At 49.5% G+C, this 20,959-nt stretch overlaps 1 protein-coding gene across 3 annotated transcripts in view; it reads right to left on the bottom strand.

Moving 5' to 3' along the window:
• Positions 1-1,233: 1,233 nt before the first annotated feature.
• Positions 1,234-20,959, bottom strand: part of DLG5 (discs large MAGUK scaffold protein 5) — a 182,799-nt gene continuing 163,073 nt past the window's right edge. For all 3 annotated transcript variants that reach the window (XM_049855762.1, XM_049855763.1, XM_049855764.1), the window contains exons 24-32: positions 20,625-20,808; positions 19,847-19,995; positions 18,863-19,033; positions 18,153-18,346; positions 7,280-7,423; positions 6,827-6,954; positions 5,425-5,534; positions 4,674-4,783; positions 1,234-2,895 (exon numbers count right to left, since the gene is read on the bottom strand). In XM_049855762.1, coding sequence (XP_049711719.1) covers positions 2,792-2,895; positions 4,674-4,783; positions 5,425-5,534; positions 6,827-6,954; positions 7,280-7,423; positions 18,153-18,346; positions 18,863-19,033; positions 19,847-19,995; positions 20,625-20,808 — 1,294 coding nt within the window. In that variant the 3' untranslated portion in view covers positions 1,234-2,791. The remainder of the gene's footprint in view (positions 2,896-4,673; positions 4,784-5,424; positions 5,535-6,826; positions 6,955-7,279; positions 7,424-18,152; positions 18,347-18,862; positions 19,034-19,846; positions 19,996-20,624; positions 20,809-20,959) is intronic.

Raw genomic sequence — 20,959 nt, 5'->3', positions numbered from 1 at the left:
TGGGTCCCGGGAGCTGCCCTCAAGGCCTTGGTGCGTCCAAAATCTGTGACTTCGGTGATTTCACGGGCCTCCTTTAAAAAGGCACATTGTTCATTTCCTTGTAATTAATTATAGAAAAAAACCTACACATTCACTGTAGAAAATGTGCAAAATACAGAAAAGTCTAAAGAAGAAAATAAAACCGCTCATAATGCCAAAGTGCTGGTACGGTTTTGGCATCAAAAATAAGTTCTTTAAAAGAAATGGTTCCTAAAACAAGCAGACACCCCCTCCCCCATCTGCCAGGTGGGTGACTTAAAACCTGAGGATGGCCCAGGCCAGGCTGTGGCAAGTGCAGCCAGCACTGTGGCCACATGTACTTGGGTGCATGCAGGCAGGAGGCTAGGGATCTGCCCTGGGTCACGGGCAGCTGCACCAGCTCCCACTGCCCCTCGACAGCCACAGCCCCACATAGCTCTACGACTCCACGGGTGAGGCCCAAACTGCAGGCCCACGGTGAGACTTCACCCAGCAGCAAAGGCCCAAGGAGGCACCAATGCTACTCTGCCCCCACTGGCCCACCACCACAGCACCATGAAAGTTTTCTGGAACATTCTCAAGTCCCACCAAGCCTCACGGGGTTTAATGTGGCCAGCCCTAGCCTCCTGGCTACCCCAGGTGAAGCCTCCCAGCTTTCCCCACCACCTGGGAACATGGACCTTCAGGCTCAAACAGGCTGCTCTGGAGAGCCCTGCATTGCTGGCTGCCCAGACCCTCCCTCCCAATGCAGCCCTGAGGCCAAGCCTGATCCCTCCCACCCTGGGGCCTGGGCCAGGCCTTGTCTAACCCTTGCAGACGGGACCTTGACTGAGAAAGTATGGGACCCTCAGTGTCTTTCAAATTCCCACAGCACTAGATTATACTCTGCGTTGCCTTCTGCAGCCCAGCCCATACCTGCAGGCCTGAGTGTATGCACCTGGGGGCAGGGTGTGGGCCCTGTGGGCCTTACACAAATCCCCACAGCCTGCGTGGACAGACACAGACGGATGGGAGGGGAGGAGGGAGTCAGAGAGAGGCTTGTGCAGGTCAAAGGGACTCTGTTCATCATGAGAGCTAGACAGGACCTCACACAGCAGCCATTTCCAGCTACCTTCTGCGGAGATGGAAAGCTGTCTCAGATGTGGGAATAAAGGACACCGAGAGAGCAGGAGAGAGGAAGTACAAGTGAAACACAGACATCTTCGTTCACAACCAGTTACAGAAATTGACCTTTATTTGTTGTACTAAAGTCTGTTTAGCTTTTGATACAAAGTAACATTTTAGTACAGAAAATGCCAGTCTGTCTGAACAGTACCTGTCTGCGTACCATCGCTGTCCCACCCTATCCACAATCTAGAAAACCCCCCTCCCAAGGGTATCAAAGGAATAGGTGGAGACATAGTCTACAGTTTTTCTTAGTTGTCTGAGCTAGAAAACGTGTACCTGTCAAACAAAGGACAGCACTGAGGACTGAAACTTCTCTCTTTTGAACGACTGTGCAAGAAAATACATCCCTTTTTTAAAAATGTCAGTAATTGCTAAACTACAATCTAGCGCCTAGAATTACAAATAAAAAATGAAATCAGAGATTTCCTGCTAATAAAGTGAAATGTCAGGAACAGTTTTAAAACGTGGGCCTGGCTCCAATGACACAGGGGCCCAGTACGGTACCTCAGAGTGGGACACACAGTTTCGGCCGGAGCCACCCAGCATCGAAGTGCAAAAACAGACCCCAAACGATGATATGCTCACAGAGCAGGGGGTGTGCCTTGAGGGCTGTGACCCAGACTAAAAAGACCCCTGTTTTTACTTGTGACAGTGGCAACACAAATCATGCTGCTTCCCCTCAAAGCTGATGATTCAAAGTCTGAAATACGAATGTTTTCATGTTAAAAAGGGCTGACATCCTTGCCACCCTCTCAAACATAAAGATTATGAATTACCCTGCAAAAATGGTGCTGACAAAGGCTGTCAGTATTTACAGAACCTACCACGGGGCCCGTGGCACACATCAGCCCGAGCTTAACCCCTTGCCTGAGCCTCACTGTGTCATCGTGAACCCCCAGGGCTCGGGGGACCAGATGCAGCGCTTAAATAATAAGTGCACATGCAAAGAAAACGCAAGGACATGGAAGGCAGGAGAGAAAGTCCGAGACGAGTTTGTGAGGCTGCCACAGTCATCTTCCCCGTGCAGGAGGACGCTGCTGGGCTGACCCCACAGAGGCCCTGGCTCGGCTGCCTCCCACGGGCTAAGCATGTGCTGTCACCACATCGCTCTTCCAGGAGGGGGCGCCGCCGAGTCAGAGCGCTGGTCCCACAGAACTAGAACCCCCCTAAAGCAAAGCAGCTCCCCAGTGAGGCTGCAGAGCTGTTTCACAGAAAACAGGAACAAAAAACAGTGCCAGAGCGACAGAAGGGGTGGGCAGAGGGGACAGGGGATGGGCACTGACAACGGGAAGCCGTTCAAGTAAACATAAACCACCAAATGCTTGACAGAGGCTTGTAAACTTGTGAGATGGAAGGGTATCCTCGCAGCACCTCTGGTCGGCTGGCCAAAGAAAAGCCGCTGCTGAGACCGCTATGGAAAGTCTGTCGTGTCGCTGGCTGGCTGTGTCTTAAAGCACGCAAGTGAGAGGAATGCTGTCTGCTGGCCTGGGCCGGGGGCTGCCTCAGCCGCTGCCCCCCGTCCTTCCCTCCACATTTATGTACAGACGTGTCCCTATTTCCACATTTCCGCTGGTGGGGTCACAGCAGCCCTCCACAGCACAGTGCTCTACGACGGGTAGGCCGGGATCCACAGGACTTTATTCTGCTCTTGAGTGACCGTGGCCAGGACCTGAATGCAAATGTTCGACAGGGCCCCTCCCTGGACGATTCCTGCAAAAGAGCCCCCCCAAACGCACACGTCATTCAGCTCAGAGCGAGACCTAGGTTGCTGCCTGTTCTGAGGCCCCCTCCCACCCCACTCTCGTCCATCGGCAAGAAGCTGAGGAAGAAAGAGTGGAGCGCACGTCAGTTCTATTTCTTCTCTGTCCCTCTGGCCAACTTGGGGTCAAATCTCGTCAGGCTTCCCCGGCTGCTGGAATGTGAAGACCATGATTTGCCCACCCTCAGCCCCCTAATACCCTGGGCTGGGTTTGCCTACTGGTCTCACAGTGCGGGGATCGCAGCACATGGGAAAGCCATTAGCATGGAGGATATTGTGACAATCCAATCAAGAGAAGGATTCTACAGAAAACGATGAATTCAGGGAATCAGAAATCCCACGGCCTGGACCCAGACAGGCTGTGTGTGCTATAGCCCAGAGTAGATTCTTGGCAAAGACAAGGAAATGGATCAAACGTTGGCCCAGGTCTGCTCTGCAGGCTCCAACACCGAGGGTCTGGTTGACAGGATCAGGGCCACTCCCAGGAGGGTCCACCAAACAGCACCGGCCAGGAGCAGATTAACCAGTAGGCACGGTCTGCACCAGCTTACAATAAAAGCGAGGTACACGGTGAAACCCGTGTGAAACTGTGCACTACGGATAAGTAAGTAAACACAATTAAACTGGTGTGTACCTTGCTTATTGGGTAGTCTGTCCCTGGCACTGGCTGACAAATCGTTTCTGGCTGTGACAGGTACATTCAGAAACTGCTACAGAAACATCGCAAAGTAATTTTACATGTGCTAGATCTACTAAAAAAAATACCTGGGCTTGCATTTTGTAAGTCTATGGGTTTCTCAATTTTAGTTCTCTAGTAATTCATTTTTCATGTATGTGACAGAGTACTGGTCTGTGGTGGATCAGAAATTAACACACATACCCAAAACGCTGGTCCTGGACCGCAGGTCACGTGAGAAGCATTATACTAGCTCACAACACTTCCCATCAGTAAAACCACCGTTCATTCCTCTCTGTGACCACACTACACCTCCTACAAATGACTGATTTTTGTGGAAAATCACTGAGTTGATTCCGACTCATAGCAACCCTAGAGGACCGAGGAGAACTGCCCTCTAGGGTTTCCAAGGCTGTAATCTTCACAGAAGCAGCTGCCACATCTCTCTCCTGCAGAGCGGCTGGTGCGTTTGAGCCGCTGCCCTTTTGACTGGCAGCCAAGCACTTAACCACTGCACCACCAGGGCCCCTTTGATTCCATGGAAGAGGCTGCAAACCAGGGAGTCAAACAGCAACAGGTAAATCAGAGTCAGGCTAGTTTTTTCTCCAAGACCAGAGACGGTAAGTCTGCGGCTTCACAAAACCCCATCATGAAGCTGGCCTCCCCTGAGGACACTGAGGGGCTGACGGCCGGCCATTGCCACTCGTGCTGCGGGCTCACCAGGGCCCCCGGTTCCCAATCTGTTATAGACACTAGAGTTGATGGCAGGGTACCTGTGCTGTAGGCAGACCCACTGCCGCACAGGTAAGAACCCAAGCGGAAAACGCTGGACCATGACTCGATGCCAAAACTATTTATCTTTAAATTCCAACCTGTAAATTCCTGGGGTTGACCGGTGGTGAAATGAGAACATCTCATTGCAATGGAAAGTGCCCACAAGGGCGTTGGCTAAGCACCTAGTCAGTACCTGTGAGTGCAGTGTTTGAGGCAGACGTCTCTGGAAAGCCTCTGTATCCTGCTTATGGCTTCTCCCAGGGCCCAACGCCCACCTACCTGTGAAGTACTTGCTGTACTCCTGTTCGATCCTCTGAGCCGTCTCAAACTGCTCTTTGGAATGCCTCTGGGTCACCTTGTCCCGCAGATAGACGGGGTCTCTCTGCTCCCTATTGGGATACCCAGGAAGCCAGAATGAGCCTCTCGCCTCTCCTAGGCCCTCCTCATCCCTCCCTCTGTCACCATTGAGATGGGGCCACACTGTGGTGGGGGGCCCCTGTATGCACCCCTCAGAAAACACAGCAGCAGCTTCGGGCCCCTGAGGGAGCTTTGGGCAGGAAGGGGAAGATGGGTGCCCCCGTGTGTGCACACAGAGAGGACACGCCAGCTGGCCCCCGACTGTGGGTACAGAGCTTAAAAGCACAGGAAGGGGGAATGGCAAGGGGCCTCACGTGCAGCCGGTCCAACCAATGAGGGAAAGCAAAGTTCTTTTGTTCACGAAAGCAAACGCTCACCAAAGTCACAAGTCAGCTGGCTCAGAGCCGAGCTGGACCAAGCCCAGGTCTCCTCACGCCTTGTGTTCTAAGCGCCGGGCTGAGAGCCAAGGGAAGAGGAAAGGGCAAGGAGGGGCAGGCGGGGATCTGTGCAGACAAAGCTGGGGTTGTGGCAGCACCTAAACAGTCGGGGGCCTGAGCAGGGGAGGTCCTTTCCTACACACGCGGCCTATCTCAAGGCCAACAGCCGTGTCTCTGGTTCTTCTACCCCCACGCACACACCCGTGCTGCTTGGGGCCGCCCGAGCCAGCACCTACTTGATCTGCTTTGCACTCTTGTAGTGGATGAAGATGACGATGGGATAGATGTGCACGCTGTGGAGCCGCTCGATGGCGTAAGGGGCGATGTCCAGGAGACAGTGCCGGTTCTGCAGGAGGTGACAGGCCGGTGAGCACCACGGCAGGGCGGGGGGCGGGAGGAGAGGGCTGGGCGGGCGCATGGAGCCGTGCCTTTCTGAGGACACCCCCAGCCCGCCTCCTATCCAAGGCAAGAAACTCCTTCCTGCTGCCAAAGGGCCCCACCTCTCACCGCCTACGCCTCTTCCTTACTCCGTAAAGGAACACACAAGGTTCTAACCGTGAACAGCTTTCCTGAAAACCATACACGATAAACTGTGTAGAAACATTACCCAAAGAAACATCTCCCTGCTGGCTGTTAGCTGCAAAGACAGCCACGCTGGGAGCAGGGCCAAGCAGGGTCTGGACGGCCAACTGTCCAAACTCCTGTCCTGTTTTCACCCAGGTAGCAGGACCTTCTTAAAACCTTCCCTCACCCTAGACTCAGGACCCTTATTTCCGCCAGACTGAGCAAATAATCAGACAGCTTCAGAGGACCCTGCAGCGGGGGAAGAGATTGTGTCTTTACATGGTTGTGACCGAAATATGCTCCCGGGGCCCTGAGCCTCCAGGCAGAGTGTGAGCCAGAGAAGGGCCACAAGCACCCTGTAACGCCCACCCACCCATCCAGAGGCTCCACCCAGGGGCCCAATCACTGGCAAGCTTCCTACCTTTAGCGGGCCACCCCTGACCGGAGGCCCGCCACTTCAACTCAGCAAGGTGCACTGAAAGCTGTAAGAAGCCAACCCACAAGGGAGCCACAGCCCAGCGAGGGGGACTGAGCACCCAAGGATGGGGCCGGGCACAGCGCTGCCCTTCCCGCACCTTACAGATCCCCTCTTTCATGCTGCAAACGAAGCTGACTATGCCCAAGAGAGACACACAGCCAACAGTTCCCAGCTCTTTCAGGAGCAGGGACCCCCGATGGAGCCTGTGTTCCTCTCCCCAAAATAAGGCCACAAACGTAAAATTCTGCAAACGAGTTCAGCAGGCATACTTGGGACCCTGTTTCAGAACTCCCTGTGCAAAGGTCCCCACCGGCCCAAGTTCAAACAAAGCCCTCAGACAGGGGAGGTGGCGAGTGTACAGGGTGACTCCCTGCCCAGGATCTCAGGGACGCAGAAGCACAGAGAAGCAAGGACCTGAGCTCACAAAGAACATAAGGGCAGAGAGAAAAAGGCACTCCGGCTGACACGCATGGATAGACTGTGACCTGAGACTCGCAGGGAGAAGACCCGGGGCACAAGGGCCAGACACACACTGAGGGAGCCCGGGCCTCAGGCCCAAAAAGGTGCCTGCAGCCCCGGCCAAAAGCAACAGGTACCTTTTCCGTGATCTCCTTTATTGAAGCCACTGTGGTCACGTCGAAGTGGCCGCTCCTCCGCTTATAGTCAACAAAGAGGCAATCCTTGACACCCCGCTCAATGGCCTGCTGCGAGGCCTTCATCACCTCTGCAAGGCACAAACACGGGGTCAGGACACCGCGCCCTGGCCCACGCCCTGGTATCACAGCCCATCCTGGCCCTAACGTCAGCAGAGAATGTCCCACAGCAGCTTTTAGGAATGCAGGCCATGTCTTCTCCTCAGGAGAAAGGACCTAGGTCATGCCCTGATCTGAGCCAGGTCTCGTCTGCTGAGCCTCAGGTCGTCCCTTCTCAGGAAGCGCCTGAGAACCACTGTCTGACCTGCCTTGGAGCTGACACGCCATGCAGGGCGGAGCTGGTAGGGACACAGACACAGACAGACACGATCCGGCAGGCGAGTGGACACCCCTTACCAAGGGGACATCTGCAGAATTTCCCGGGTGCCTCATTCACCAGCATTTCCTTCACCACATCCATCAAGGGCCCCAAAATCACGACTGGCCGCAGAGTGGTGCAGTCCACTTTCTGCACTCGCTGGTATGCCAGGCTCACCAGATCTGGCGAGAGAGAGAGGCAACGTCACCAGGGCATCGGCTAGGCATGGAGGGAAATAGAGGTCTGGGGGCCCACCGCCCTCCAACTTGCTCATATGTGCTCCCCTCCCTGGGAAATCCACCCCCTTCATGCCACAAACCCAGAGCCAGGTAGGATGACCAACTCATCTCAGTTTGCCTGGGACTTTCCCAGTTTCAGCCCTGAAATTCCCACATGCCAGGCAAACCAGGCCAGCTGGTCACCCTTGAGCCAGGTCCCAGTCCTTCCTGGCGTTCAGTGCAGCCTCCCCCCAACTGCGCATATCTGATGCGCCAGGACTTCCCCCTGCCCCAACACTTCTTCGTGTGTCTTAACATGCCTGCTTAACTCCCCCACTGTCCACGTCTTCCTCTCTAGTAACAAAATCCATGTACAGTTTGTCTATGTGGCTCTAAAGAGCATTTCCCAACCTAGAGTTCCACCAAAGACCAGAGGCACAGATGACCTGTTTTTGAACAGCGGTGGGAGTGTTTAGTGGTCCAATAACTTTGAGAAATTCCACACACTACCTACACCACCTTCACCATTGAGGGATGCCCACACATTTCTGAGGAACGGCTCTGAGGAGCCTCAGGGTAAAGAACTTCCTCCGGGAAAAGATAAGCACAGAGCATCACAGATAAAGTCCTCTGCTACGCCCTTTGCCCAACCCTGACTCCCTACTAGCCTCCTCGGAGGTAACCACTGTGATGAGTCGGAAGCATGCCCTTCCATTTTGTCATTGTCGTGTGTTATTTACACGCTCGCTGGCACACGTGATGTGTGTGTGTACTTGACAAACATTATGTAATACTGCAATACTCAGCAGATCACCCTGTCGCTCGGCACTGTCCTTCTGAAACGTGCCCGTGTTGGTTCACACAGCAGATCTCTCTGCTCCTGAGTGTCCCGCTGCTTGGGTACACTGAGTGTATTTTATCCACCCCCCTCTTCAGGACATTAAGTCGGTATTCCCTCAACTCGAAAAAGAATATTCTCCCTCGATGACTATTAACATTCCATGTTCCTCCCTGGATAACCTGCATCATCAGGAGTCCTCACAGTTACAGAACCATAGAGTTGGAATGCATCTTACCAATCAGGCAACGCAACCAGATGAGTGAGAGGGCCAGAGAAGAAAAGTGGCCCATCAGGGACACACAGAGCACAGGTTTGATCTCAGGGGTTACAAGTCTTAGTCCATGCTGCGACAACCTTCTTATAAAGGACACACCAGGCCTCTGCACATATTCCAGAGACACTGGGGCACAGGCCACTAATGGGACAAGGACACCTGTGTACTCTGTGGTGTAGAGATGTGAAGTACCAGGAGCACCAGAGGTAAAAAGGCTACCAGAGACCAGGAGACCCTGCAGCAGTCAGGAGAACAAACTAAAGCAGGAATTTAAAATCCCCACCGTGCATCAGAATCACCTGAGAGCTTTAAAAAATTACGTAGGGATTTCTGCTCCCAGGTATAATAGAAGATTATGCGGCACACCTTTGAGAGCAACTAGAAAACCTGGACAAAAAAGAGCAATACCTTTGTGAGGGCATCACAGGGCTGTTAGAGCAGCCAGGATTTGAGATGTCAGGTCCTGGAGAGAAGGGAGCCACAGAGCCGTGAGCCTGCGTTGTACAGGCCTCCTTCCCCACCAGGGCAAGCGCAGACTTCTAGAGTGAGGACGGGCTGAGAAGCCAGGCAGAGAGCTAGCGAAGCCTCTGGCAATCTCCAAGGCAGGTGAGACAAACACGGAGGTTAGGGCGGCCAGAGAGCTGGGACTTGTGAGGTCACAATTGCAGAGAGAAGGAGGGACAAGAAAAAAAGTCTGATATTCAGAGGTTTGCCCCTAAACTCATCTGCCAAATTAAGCTGTGAGGAGCAAGAAGCAAGGAGTCTGAGTCACTGAAACACTGAACACAGGAACTACGAGACCAAAACTGGGCATTGAGGATCCCTAGGAGGAGGGGCCCTGGGAAAGAACCTTGGCCCTCATGGGACCACCGCAGGGTCACGGCCTAGGAGCAGGGTAGACCATGGCTACACAAAAGCTGCAGCACAGCCTCGAGGCTGCTCAGCCTCTGCTGAGATGGAGCTGACTGACACCACTGACGTCACGATAGGAACACGATCCAGAGCCTTGACCATTTCCTATACGTGATCTCTGACGTTTCAGTAAAATATGACCAGGCGTGCCAAAGGGCAGGACCAAGAAAAACAGACACAGCAGAAAAGGACTCAGAGATAACCAGACATTAGACACTACCAAATAGAGTCTTCACATATGATTAATATGCAAAACAAAAGAGATGATGAAATGGAAATTTTCATCAGAAAATTAAAGTCAATTAAAAGAAAAAAGAAATGAAAATTATAGAGCAAAAAAAAAATTCTGAAGTTAAGAAACATACTGAAACACAGAAGAAGAGTGGACTTACGAAGAGGAACAGAGTCCGTAGAAAATCCCCACGCTGATTTGCATGGAGAGAAAAAAAAAGAGATGAAAAATCCAAGGGAAAAAAGTGTGAGAGACGTGGGACACTTAGAATAGAACTGTGTCACCCGAAAGTACGTACTGAATTCCTGGCCTTTGTACCCGTGGATACGATCCTGTTTGGAAGTAGGGTTTTCTTCTGCAGTGTTAATGTGGCCATGTCAGAGGAGGCTGAATCCTAAACCTAATCACTTCTGGGTTATAAAAAGAGCAGAAAAGACACAGAGACAAAAACAGGAGAAAGGCGCCACATGGAGACAGACTGACATGGCAGATACACCTATAGGCCCAGGAATGCTCAGGACTGCTGGCTACTAGAAACTGAAACAGAGAAAAATGGACCTCCCCCTAGAGTGAGACCCTGGATTCAGTACTTGAATCAACTCGACAGCAACTAACAACAAGAAGCCGCCTGACTGTGAGAAGAGAAATTTCTGTTCTTTAAAACCACCCACTTATGGTATTTTTTAAGGTAGCAATAGGTAACTAAGATAGATATGGCCCCAAAAAACTACGCTACGGAAGTAAAGATGAGAAGAACACAGAAGCCAATTAAGGAAACATTAGCCAAGAGTTTTCCAAAATTGACGAAAACATCAAGCTACAGACTCAAGAAGTACCAACCAACCACAGCCACATTAAAGAAAACAGCAGAAAGCAACCTGGCCTGTGTTCTCAGTTCTTTCTAAAAGGACCACACCTAAGGCTAATGAATGGGGGCTGACCAGACCAAGAGGGACAACCTGGGGACCCAATGCTGACCAGCCTCAGAGGGCATGAAGCAATCTATCCTGGCTACGTGCTGAGGCTGATAAGAGCCCTGAATCCTGAGGCTCAGATGAACTTCCTGGTCGGTGACCATGCGTGGGAGAGGGGACGTCTCCCAGACCTCACCCTATGGGTCTCTTCATTTGTACCCTTTATGGTTGTAACAGATCTGTAGCCTTACCTTCTGTGCTCTCTGTAGACACTGTGAGTCATTCCAGTGAATTAACGAACCCATAGGGGTAGTTGAGAGCCAGCAAGGGCTGGCCTCCGCCTACTCGGCAGTCTGAAAGTAGGTGTCCTTCTCACTTGTGAGTCTGACGTAGCTCCAAGTGGCTAGGGTCAGAGAAATACTACATGGGAAGCTCGTCTGAAAGAAGGTATCTGTTGAAATTGTGAGCTCTGTCCCAGCTCCAGCTGGCTAGGATTGGAGAGACAATGCCACTTGGATGCCTGGTGACTAGGATGGAGAAGAGAAGGTGAGGAATGGATCTACCCGCACACTGAGGGGGCTGGATTCATGCGGATCCTTAGCGCACAGTGACCACTCACTCAGTGCAACTACTAAAAACTGAAGATGGAAAAATACCGTGAAAGCAGCTTGAGGGGAAGGGGAAAGAAAGCACAGTGCCTTCAATGACAAGAACAATATGAAAAATGTTTCTTAACAGGAACTATGTGTGGTGGGTTGAAAAATGGTCCCCCAAAGATACAGTCACCTCTTAATCCCTAGAACCTGTGAATACCACCTTATACAGCCAAAGATCTGATGACTAAGAGCGTTAACTTAATCACCTCACAAGAAGGAGCACATCCTGGATTATCTGAGTGGGCCTAAGTGCAATCACATGTATCCTTACGAGACAGGCAGAGGGCATTTGGGAAGAGGCACAGACAGAGAAGGTGGTGATGTGAAGAAGGAGCAGAGGGAGAGATGTAAAGATGCTGCTGACGTGGCCCCACCAAGGAGTGTCGGCGGCTGCCAGAAGCCAGAAGAAGCAAGAACAGACTCGCCCCTAAAGCCTCTGCAGGGGTGTGGCTGGCTGACACCTTGATTTCAGCCCAGTGAAGCTGATTTCGAACTTCTGACCTTCAGAACTGTGAGCAAGTAAATCTCTGTTGTTTGAAGCTTCAGAGTTTGTGGCAGCTTGTTGCAGGAGCCCTGGGAAACTAAGACAAAAGCAAAGCCAGACAACAGTGCACGACGTCTTCAAATGCTCACGTAATCTATCTGCCACTCCACGATTCTATGCCTGGTGGAACGCTCCTCAAAAACACCGGTGAAAAGGCGTTTCCAGACCAACAAAAACTAAGAATTCATCACCAACAAACCTGCACCACAGGAAACATAGAAGGGCGTTGTTCAGCAGGAAGAAAATGAAACCAGAGGAAAACAGAGAATTACTAGAATAGACAAAGAGTAACTGATGTCAAGCTGACAATACTGCCCAGAGTTTAAAATATATGCAGAATTAAAATAACCATGGAGATGGTGGGAGAGGGGTAAGCAGGGTTATAGTGTTCTGCTGTTCTAGAGTTATTAGGGAAGTGATTAAAGTAATAATTCATATTAATAGTGAAGTCAAAAGATACATATAAGCAACAAAAGAAACCCTCAGGCACCAGAAAAAAGCAATTAATAAAAATTAAATGAAATAGAGAACAGAAAAACAATTGAAAGAGTTAACAAGACCAAAAGCTGGTTCTTTGAAAAAATTAATAAAATTGATAAACCATTGGCCAAACTGACAAAAGAAAAACAGGAGAGGAAGCAAATAACCTGAATAAGAAATAAGATGGGCGATATTACAACAGACCCAAAGGAAATTAAAAGAATCATATCAGAATACTACAAAAAACTGTACTCTTAACAAATCTGAAAACCTAGAAAAAATGGATGAATTTCTAGAAACACGCTACCTACCTAACACAAAAAGAGGTAGAAAAACTAAATAAACCCATAACAAAAGAAGAGATTGAAAAGGTAATTACAAAACTCCCAACAAAAAAAAAGGCCTGCCCCAGACTGCTTCACTGGAGAGTTCTACCAACCTTTCAGAGAAGAGTTAACACCACTACTACTAAAGGTATTTCAGAGCATAGAAAAGGGTGGAATACTCCCAAACATCATTCTATGAAGCCAGAATATTCCTGATACCAAAACCAGGTAAAGATACCACAAAAAAAGAAAATTACAGACCTATGTCCCTCATGAACTTAAATGCAAAAATCCTCAACAAAATCCTAGCCAATAGAATTCAACAAAACATCAAAAAAATAATTCACCATGACCAAGTGGGATTCATACCAGGTATGCAGGGATGGTTCAACATTAGAAAAACCATTAATGTAATCCATCACATAAATAAGGCAAAAGACAAGAACCACATGATCTTATGAATTGATGCAGAAAAGGCATTTGACAAAGTTCAACACCCATTCATGACAAAAACTCTCAGCAAAACAGGAATAGAAGGGAAATTCCTCAACATAATAAAGGGCATTGATACCAAGCCAACAGCCAACATCACTCTAAATGGAGAGAGCCTGAAAGCATTCCCCTTGAGAATGGGAACCAGACAAGGATGCCCTTTATCACCGCTCTTATTCAACATTGTCCTGGAGGTCCTAGCCAGGGCAATTAGGCTAGATAAAGATTTGTAAGAAGTAAAAGCACCTTTATTTGCAGATGACATGATTTTATACAAAAAAAACCCTAAAGAATCCTCAAGAAAACTATTGAAACTAATAGAAGAGTTCAGCGGAGTGTCAGGATACAAGATAAGCATACAAAAATCAGTTGGATTCCTCTACACCAACAAAAAGAACATTGAAGAGGAAATCACCAAATCAGTACCATTTACTGCAGCCCCCAAGAAAATAAAATACTTAGGAATAAATTTAACCAGAGATGTAAAAGACCTATACAAACAAAACTACAAAACACTACTGTAAGAAACCAAAAGAGACCTACAGAAGTGGAAAAACATACCTTGCTCATGGATAGGACAACTCAACATTGTAAAAATGTCTACTCTACCGAAAGCAATCTATAGGTACAATGCAATTCCGATCCAAATCCCAACGACATCTTTTTAATGAGATGGAGAAACAAATAACCAACTTCATATGGAAGAGAAAGAGGCCCCAGATAAGTAAAGCATTCCTGAAAAAGAAGAACAAAGTGGGAAGCCTCACACTACCAGATTTTAGAATATTTTATACCACCACAGTAGTCAAAACAGCCTGGTACTGGTACAACAACAGATTCATAGACTAATGGAACAGAATTGAGAATCCAGACATAAATCCATCCACATATGAGCAGCTGATATTTGACAAAAGCCCAAAGTCAGTTAAATGGGGAAAAGACAGTCTCTTTAACAAATGGTGCTGGCATAACTGGATATCCATCTGCAAAAAATGAAACAAGACCCATACCTCACACTATGCACAAAAACTAACCCAAAACGGATCAAAGACCTAAATATAAAATCTGAAACGATAAAGATCATGGAAGAAAAAATAGGGGCAATGCTAGGAGCCCTAATACATGGCTTAAACAGTATACAAAACATTACTAACAAGGCAGAAGAAAAACTAGATAACTGGGAGCCCCTAAAAATCAAACACCTATGCTCATCCAAAGACTTCATCAGAAGAGTAAAAAGACTACCTACAGACTGGGAAAAGGCTTTTAGCTATGACATTTCCAATCAGCGTCTGATCTCTAAAATCTACACGATACTGTAAAATCTCAACTACAAAAAGACAAATAACCCAATTAAAAAATGGGCAAAGGATATGAACAGGCACTTCACTAAAGAAGATATTCAGGTGGCTAACAGACACATGAGGAAATGCTCAAGGTCATTAGCCATTAGAAAAATGCAAATCAAACTACAATGAGATTCCATCTCACTCCAACGAGGCTGGCATTAATCCAAAAAACACAACATAATAAATGTTGGAGAGATTGTGGAGAGACTGGAACACTTACACACTGCTGGTGGGAATGTCAAATGGAAATTGATTTCGTGCTTCCTTAACTAACTAGAAATAGAACTACCATACAATCCAGCAATCCCACTCCCTGGAATATATCCTGGAGAAATAAGAGCCTTTACACAAACAGATATATGCACACCCATGTTTATTGCAGCACTGTTTACAATAGCAAAAAGATGGAAGCAACCAAGGTGCCCATCAATGGATGAATGGATAAATACATTATGGTATATTCACACAATGGCATACTATGCACTGATAAAGAACAATGACAAATCCGTGAAACGTTTCACAACACGGAAGAATCTGGAAGGCGTTACGCTGAGTGAAATTAGTCACTTGTAAAAGGACAAATATTGTATGAGACCACTATTATAAAAAATCAGGAAATAGTTTAAACAGAGAAGATATTCTTTGATGGTTAGGAGAATGTGGAGGGAGGGAGGGAGGGAGGGAGAGGGGTATTCACTAACGATTTTAGGTGAAGGAAAAGACAACACACAATATAGAAGAGATCAGCACAGCTGGACTAAACCACAAGCAAAGAAATTTCCTCAATAAACCAAATGCTTTGAAGGCCAGAGTAACAAGGGCAGGGGTCTGGGGACCATGGTTTAAGGGGACATCTAGGTCAACTGGCATAATAAAATCTATTAAGAAAACATTCTGCATCCCACTTTGGTAGCGTCTGGGGCCTTAAAAGCTAGCAAGCTGCCATCTAAGATGCATCAATTGGTCTCAACCCACCTGGAGCAAAGGAGAATAAAGAACACCAAAGACACAAGGTAATTATGAGCCTAAGGGACAGAAAGGGCCACATAAATCAGAGACTACATCAGCCTGACATCAGAAGAACTAGATGGTGCCCAGCTACAACCAATGACTGCCCTGACAGGGAACAAAACAGAGAATCTCTGATGGAGCAGAAGCGCAGTGGGATGTAGACCTCAAATTCTCGTAAAAAGACCAGACTTAATGGTCTGACTGAAACTAGAAGGACTCTGGAGGTCATGGTCCCCAGACCTTTTGTTAGGCCAAGGCTGGAACCATTCCCAAACCCAACTCTTCACACAGGGATTGGGCTGGACTATAAGATAGAAAATGATACTGGTGAGGAGTGTGTTTCTTAGCTCAAGTAGACACGAGTCTATGTGGGTAGCTCCCGTCTGGAAGGGAGATGAGAAGGCAGAGGGGGACAGAAGCTGGTTGAATGGACACGGGAATACAGAGTGGAGGGAAGGAATGTGTCTCATTAGGGGGAGAGCATGTAGGTGTACATAGCAAAGAGTGTATAATATTTTGTATGAGAGACTGACTTAATTTGTAAACTTTCACTTAAAGTGCAATAAAAATTTTTTTTAATTAAAAAAAAAAAAAAGATACATGTTGTGAGATCTACTGTAATCTCCAGGAGAATATGCCAAAAGCAACTTGCAGGCAACAGAGGGGAAGGATAGCTACAAAAATGCTTGATTAAATAAACCACGAAAGGAGAGAAAAGGAAACATGAAACAGGTAAGCCGAAAAGAAAAGAAAGAGTAAGACTGTCAGTGTAATTACAAATACATCAGTAATTGTCTTTTATGTAAGAGATTAAATGCTCTAAATAAGAACTGTCACGGGTGCTATCTACTCTTCTGTGAACGTGTGTGTACTTTCCTGTACAGACATAACACTTCGATAAAATTTTTAAAAAAGATTGTCACAGTGGATTAAAAAAAAAAAACATGTACTACTTATAAACTTATAAGGAACATTTAAATATAAAGGTACAAAAAACCTGATAGTAAAAAGAACTGTACAAACAGCCACCAAAAGCAAGCTGGTGCGGTGATTACGTGAGACAAAACAGACTTTAAAGCAAAGAATACTACTAGAAATGAAGACATTTCATAAAGATAAAAGGGTCAATTTCCCAGGATGATAGAACAATTCAAAAAGTACATCCACCTAATGACAACCTCAAAATAGACAGTGAAGCCTGCTACAGCCAGAAACTGTATGAGTTAGAAGCCTGTCAGAGAAGGAAAACGCCAATATTTTCCACTAAAACCAGCAATAGAAAAGTGATAATACTGCACCCTGTCAAAGGCAGAAAACTTGTAAGAGAGACCCAGGAAAACAAGGCGGTGCCGTCGAGTTCCAGCTCTCACGGGTTCACTGTACAATACAACAGCGAACAACTAAAAGGAAGAAGAGACACTTGGTTACTTTTCTAAGATACACACACACCCAAGGACAGGCACCAAACACACCAGGATGGTGCCTACCGGGAAGGGGAGAGGGGAGATGTGAGAGCGGAGATCAAAGGAACGGAGGAAGGGGCACAAAACAAAAGAAACCTAACCCCAAATGAGGGGGTGGGAAACTTTTTCTGTAAAGGACAAGGGAGTAAATATTTGAGACTTTGAAGGCAAAATGGAGCCAACTGTTATCTCCAAAAATTTTGCAACAACCCTTGGCTCACAGGCCACCCAAAAGCAGGTGGTGGGCCACATCCAGGCAGCGGGTTTTAGTTTGAAACCCCCGTCCTGACGGTGACAGCAGGCCATGAACTAAGGTGTGATTAACTCAACTTGCCAGGGGTTGAAGGTCTTGACTTCAAAAGTAAAGAAGAGAGGAAAGGAGGAAGCCGGCTGTCCTACCCCCTGCCGCTCCCTGGCCGCACACACTCTAAGCACTTGGTGGGTGCACGTTCTAGGAGGGCAGACACACATAGAGGTCCGGGGAGCAGCATTCGGAAGGGCCTCCCACTTTACAGGACAAATGCGCCCTTTCCACAGGGCTGCCCACAAGGGGTCCTCGATGCCCCGGACACTCCACTCTAGCCCTGCATCAGCATCCTACTCAGCGAGCATCTCGTAGAAATTGTGAAATAACACAGGAGTGAAGCTGGAAAAGGCCAAAGCTCTGCAGAGACCTGGCGGCCCCTGGCCAGCACCAAGCAGCCTGTAATACCTCAAACACACTAAAACACCACTACTGAGCAGAGACCACCTTTTGCCTCCTCAACGCCCTCCCGCCTGCTCCCCTCCTAACGAAGTCTGTGTCACTGAGCCTACAATGCACCCAGATGAGACACTGCCTTTCTCAGCCTCCCTGCAGATGCTAAGAGACATAGGTGGGAGCCAGGAAGCAGATGCCCAACCCCACTCAGCGGAGACACACTTTTGCCTTCCCCCTTACTGCTGCCTGAAACATGGGCAAGATGGCTAGAGCACCAGTGACCTGTGGTGGCCACGGAAGACTTGAGGATGGAGGCAGCAAAATGATCAAAGGCTGTGAAAACTGGTGCCACTGTACCAACCTGGACACCTACTGCCAGGCTGCTCTGGGTGACAGAAAAGTAAACCTCCACTTTGTTTAGGTCGCAGTCTTGAGGCTGCTGTGACAAACAGTAAACCTTATCTGAGAGCCCACTGGAAAAGCAAGCCCAGCTACTTGCCTTCAAAGAGGGGAAGAGAGTCATTGGAGAGGGTGTCCACGGCAAGGAGGTCTTTCCCATCTTTGGATCCACGGCGTTTGTGCTTCTGTTTCCTGCGAAAGAAAGACCTGCGCGCAGCTGCTGACAGTGTCTTGACGGCACTGTCATCTTTGACTTCGGACATGCTGAGCCTCCTGGAGAATTCTTGGTCCATCCTGTAGTCACAGAGAGTAGCAGTGCTGGGAAAGGCTGCAGGCACCACCTCCACGCCCACACTGCCACGGTGCAGAGGGTGAGAGCTGGGGCAGAGTCCAGGCCTCCCCCAACATGGCTCTGTGGGCTTCACAGCTCCATCTCCCACACCCCACAAGCCCCTTCATACCCCTGCTGTGGGGTGGCATGAACACCAGTGTCAGGGGCAAGCTCTCAGAGCAGACCAGTTTCGACCACGACATTCAGGTCAGTGTCGACAGGAACTGCTGGGACAGCCCTTGCTAGCTGACTTTGAAAGCTACGCTTCCTGAGCTGTCACTGTGCTCTGCACGGTGTGGACTCATGCTTGAAGCAGCTTTCTGGACAAGCAATCTCGGCAAAGTGGATATGCCGGAGGCTGCGAGAAGCTGCAGAATTAGTCCTCTCAGTACTCCCAACCCCCGCAGGCATCCCATGGGATGGCTCTAGGCCCCTCTGCTCCCACCCATACCACAAGCCTAGCACTGGGGCACACGTACACATATTTGCTGGGAATCTGCCCACGCTGGATCTTCTGGGCATTCTCATCCAGCTGCCAGGCCATCCAGTAGCCAAATGTGCCCTGGGGCAAGGTGTCGTCCACATAAAGGATGTCGTCCTTCTTAAAGCTCAGCTCATTCTCCACCTCTGCCAGCCGGTCGTACAGGGCTCTGGGGAAGGCGAGGTGGGAGGCCCGTCAGAGGAGCCCCTAGCCTTCTGCGGCTACCATCCTGCTCTACACTTTCTCCAGACCAGAATCTGTTACTTTAAGGTTAGGAATCGCCTTTCCCCATTCTGCTGGGGGCTCCCACAGGCCACACGTTTGACATAACAGGACAAAGATGTGCCCTCCTTGCAGACAGGAAGCATGGCTCCCTAAGAGTGAGGGCTCCTGAGAACAGCAGCTGCCTCAGGCCACTGATGAAGAACTGACCGTGCCTTCCCCATCCAGAACCACGGCTCCTACGATGGAAACGCACTGAATAGAACTATGCCATCTCTCACTATCAGGGGCTCCCAGACACAGGAAATCGTACCTCATGGTACTCAGCTGATCAGTGGTTCTTATTCTTTTTGTGGTCTCAGATCTTACAAAATGTGAAGGAAGCCACAAGCCCCTCCTAGGAAATGCCTGATGCCTGTCCCCACCCACCCACAACATTCCAGGACACTGCGGATGCCGTGAAGTCCACTAGCACCCTGCAGAGGGCTCTGCAACCCTGCGTCAGGGGAGGCACGCAATCCAGACGAAAATGGGACCCTTGGTATCAGAATTCCCCAGGCCCTGACCCCAAATAGGGGAGCCTAGTCCTTTAAGCCCTCAAGTCACAAGCATCTTACCAGGAGCTTGTGGACCAGACAGCCAAGTAATGACTATCACAGCCCCACCTTTGCAGGCACCAAGTACAGAGATGTTTCCTAGGGATAGGGTTTCCACTGACAGCCCGCTCCCCTGCGGCCCCCAGCCTTGGATCCTCTGGTACCTGATGTAGAAGCCGTCCCCGGGCAGGCCCTTGACCCTGGCGAGCTCCTCGGGGCGGTACTGCACCTTCAGGCGGACGCCGTCCTTGGGCTTCAGCATCTCCACGTATACCTCCTCCACTGTCTTCTTCCGCACGTCCAGCGTGCCGTACTGCCCAGGAACAAGCGGGGTGAGGCCAGAGGGCAGACCCCATCGCAGCCGCAAGGGCCCAGTGTGGCGCTAAGGCAGAAGCTCAACACCCCCTTACCTGAGCCTGTCTGCCTCCTCCCTGGAGGTGGGGCTGGCCCATGTGGTCTCCCCCACCGGGGCCCATGTCCTATGCCCACTTTCTGGCCACCATGACATCTAGAGCTTGTCCCAGGGAAAACTCTGCACTAGTCCCCATCAGGTATGGGATACCCAAAATATGCCACTTCACTTTGCTTATCCTATGTGTACCTTTAAATACCTATGAGCGAGCCACCTTTCCCATCAAGCAGTGGACCCAGTGATGGGGAGACAACAGTCCCGCATTCAATCAGTCATACTGCTCACAAGAGCAGAGCAGCTTCCCACCAGGTTCCCTGTGCCCAGGCCAGGCTCTGCCCTCAGGCTCCCTCAGCGGGCTGCCTGTGAGCTGCTGAGCTTCCCAGAGATCTACCCTGCGGGTCTCTGCAGCATCCTGTGGTTATAAGCATTAGACAAAAGCACTGAAGGAGCCACCATGTGAGAGTGTGTGCTCCTCCATCTCCAGGACTGGATGGAGAGGGGCCCAGCCTGCTTAATAGCTCAGCACTCACCTCGAGGATGAGGTCCCCCGGCATGAGGCCATCAGGGCCCCTGGCAGGGCTGTCGTCTTCCACCTCAGCCACAAACACCCCGTGCAAGTTCCCACCACATAGATGCACCCCGAGTTCCAGCTGAGGCTTTTTGACGAAGACGATGCGTGGCTCTGGGGCCTTCTTATTGGCGTCACCAGCAGTCCTTTCAGGAAGGAAAATAAAGTTCCTCAGTCGTGCTCTGGGAGGGAGCAGGGCATGCAAAAGACAGGCAGTGGCGAAGCCCCTAACTGTTTTCTGCATGATTCGTGGCGTCTGAGGAGGAAGTCTGGGAACCACAGGGAAGTGAGAGGTTG

This window comes from Elephas maximus, chromosome 16, assembly GCF_024166365.1.
Source record: "Elephas maximus indicus isolate mEleMax1 chromosome 16, mEleMax1 primary haplotype, whole genome shotgun sequence".
Taxonomy (NCBI): domain Eukaryota; kingdom Metazoa; phylum Chordata; class Mammalia; order Proboscidea; family Elephantidae; genus Elephas; species Elephas maximus.
This window is presented reverse-complemented; position numbering and strand designations above follow the sequence as displayed.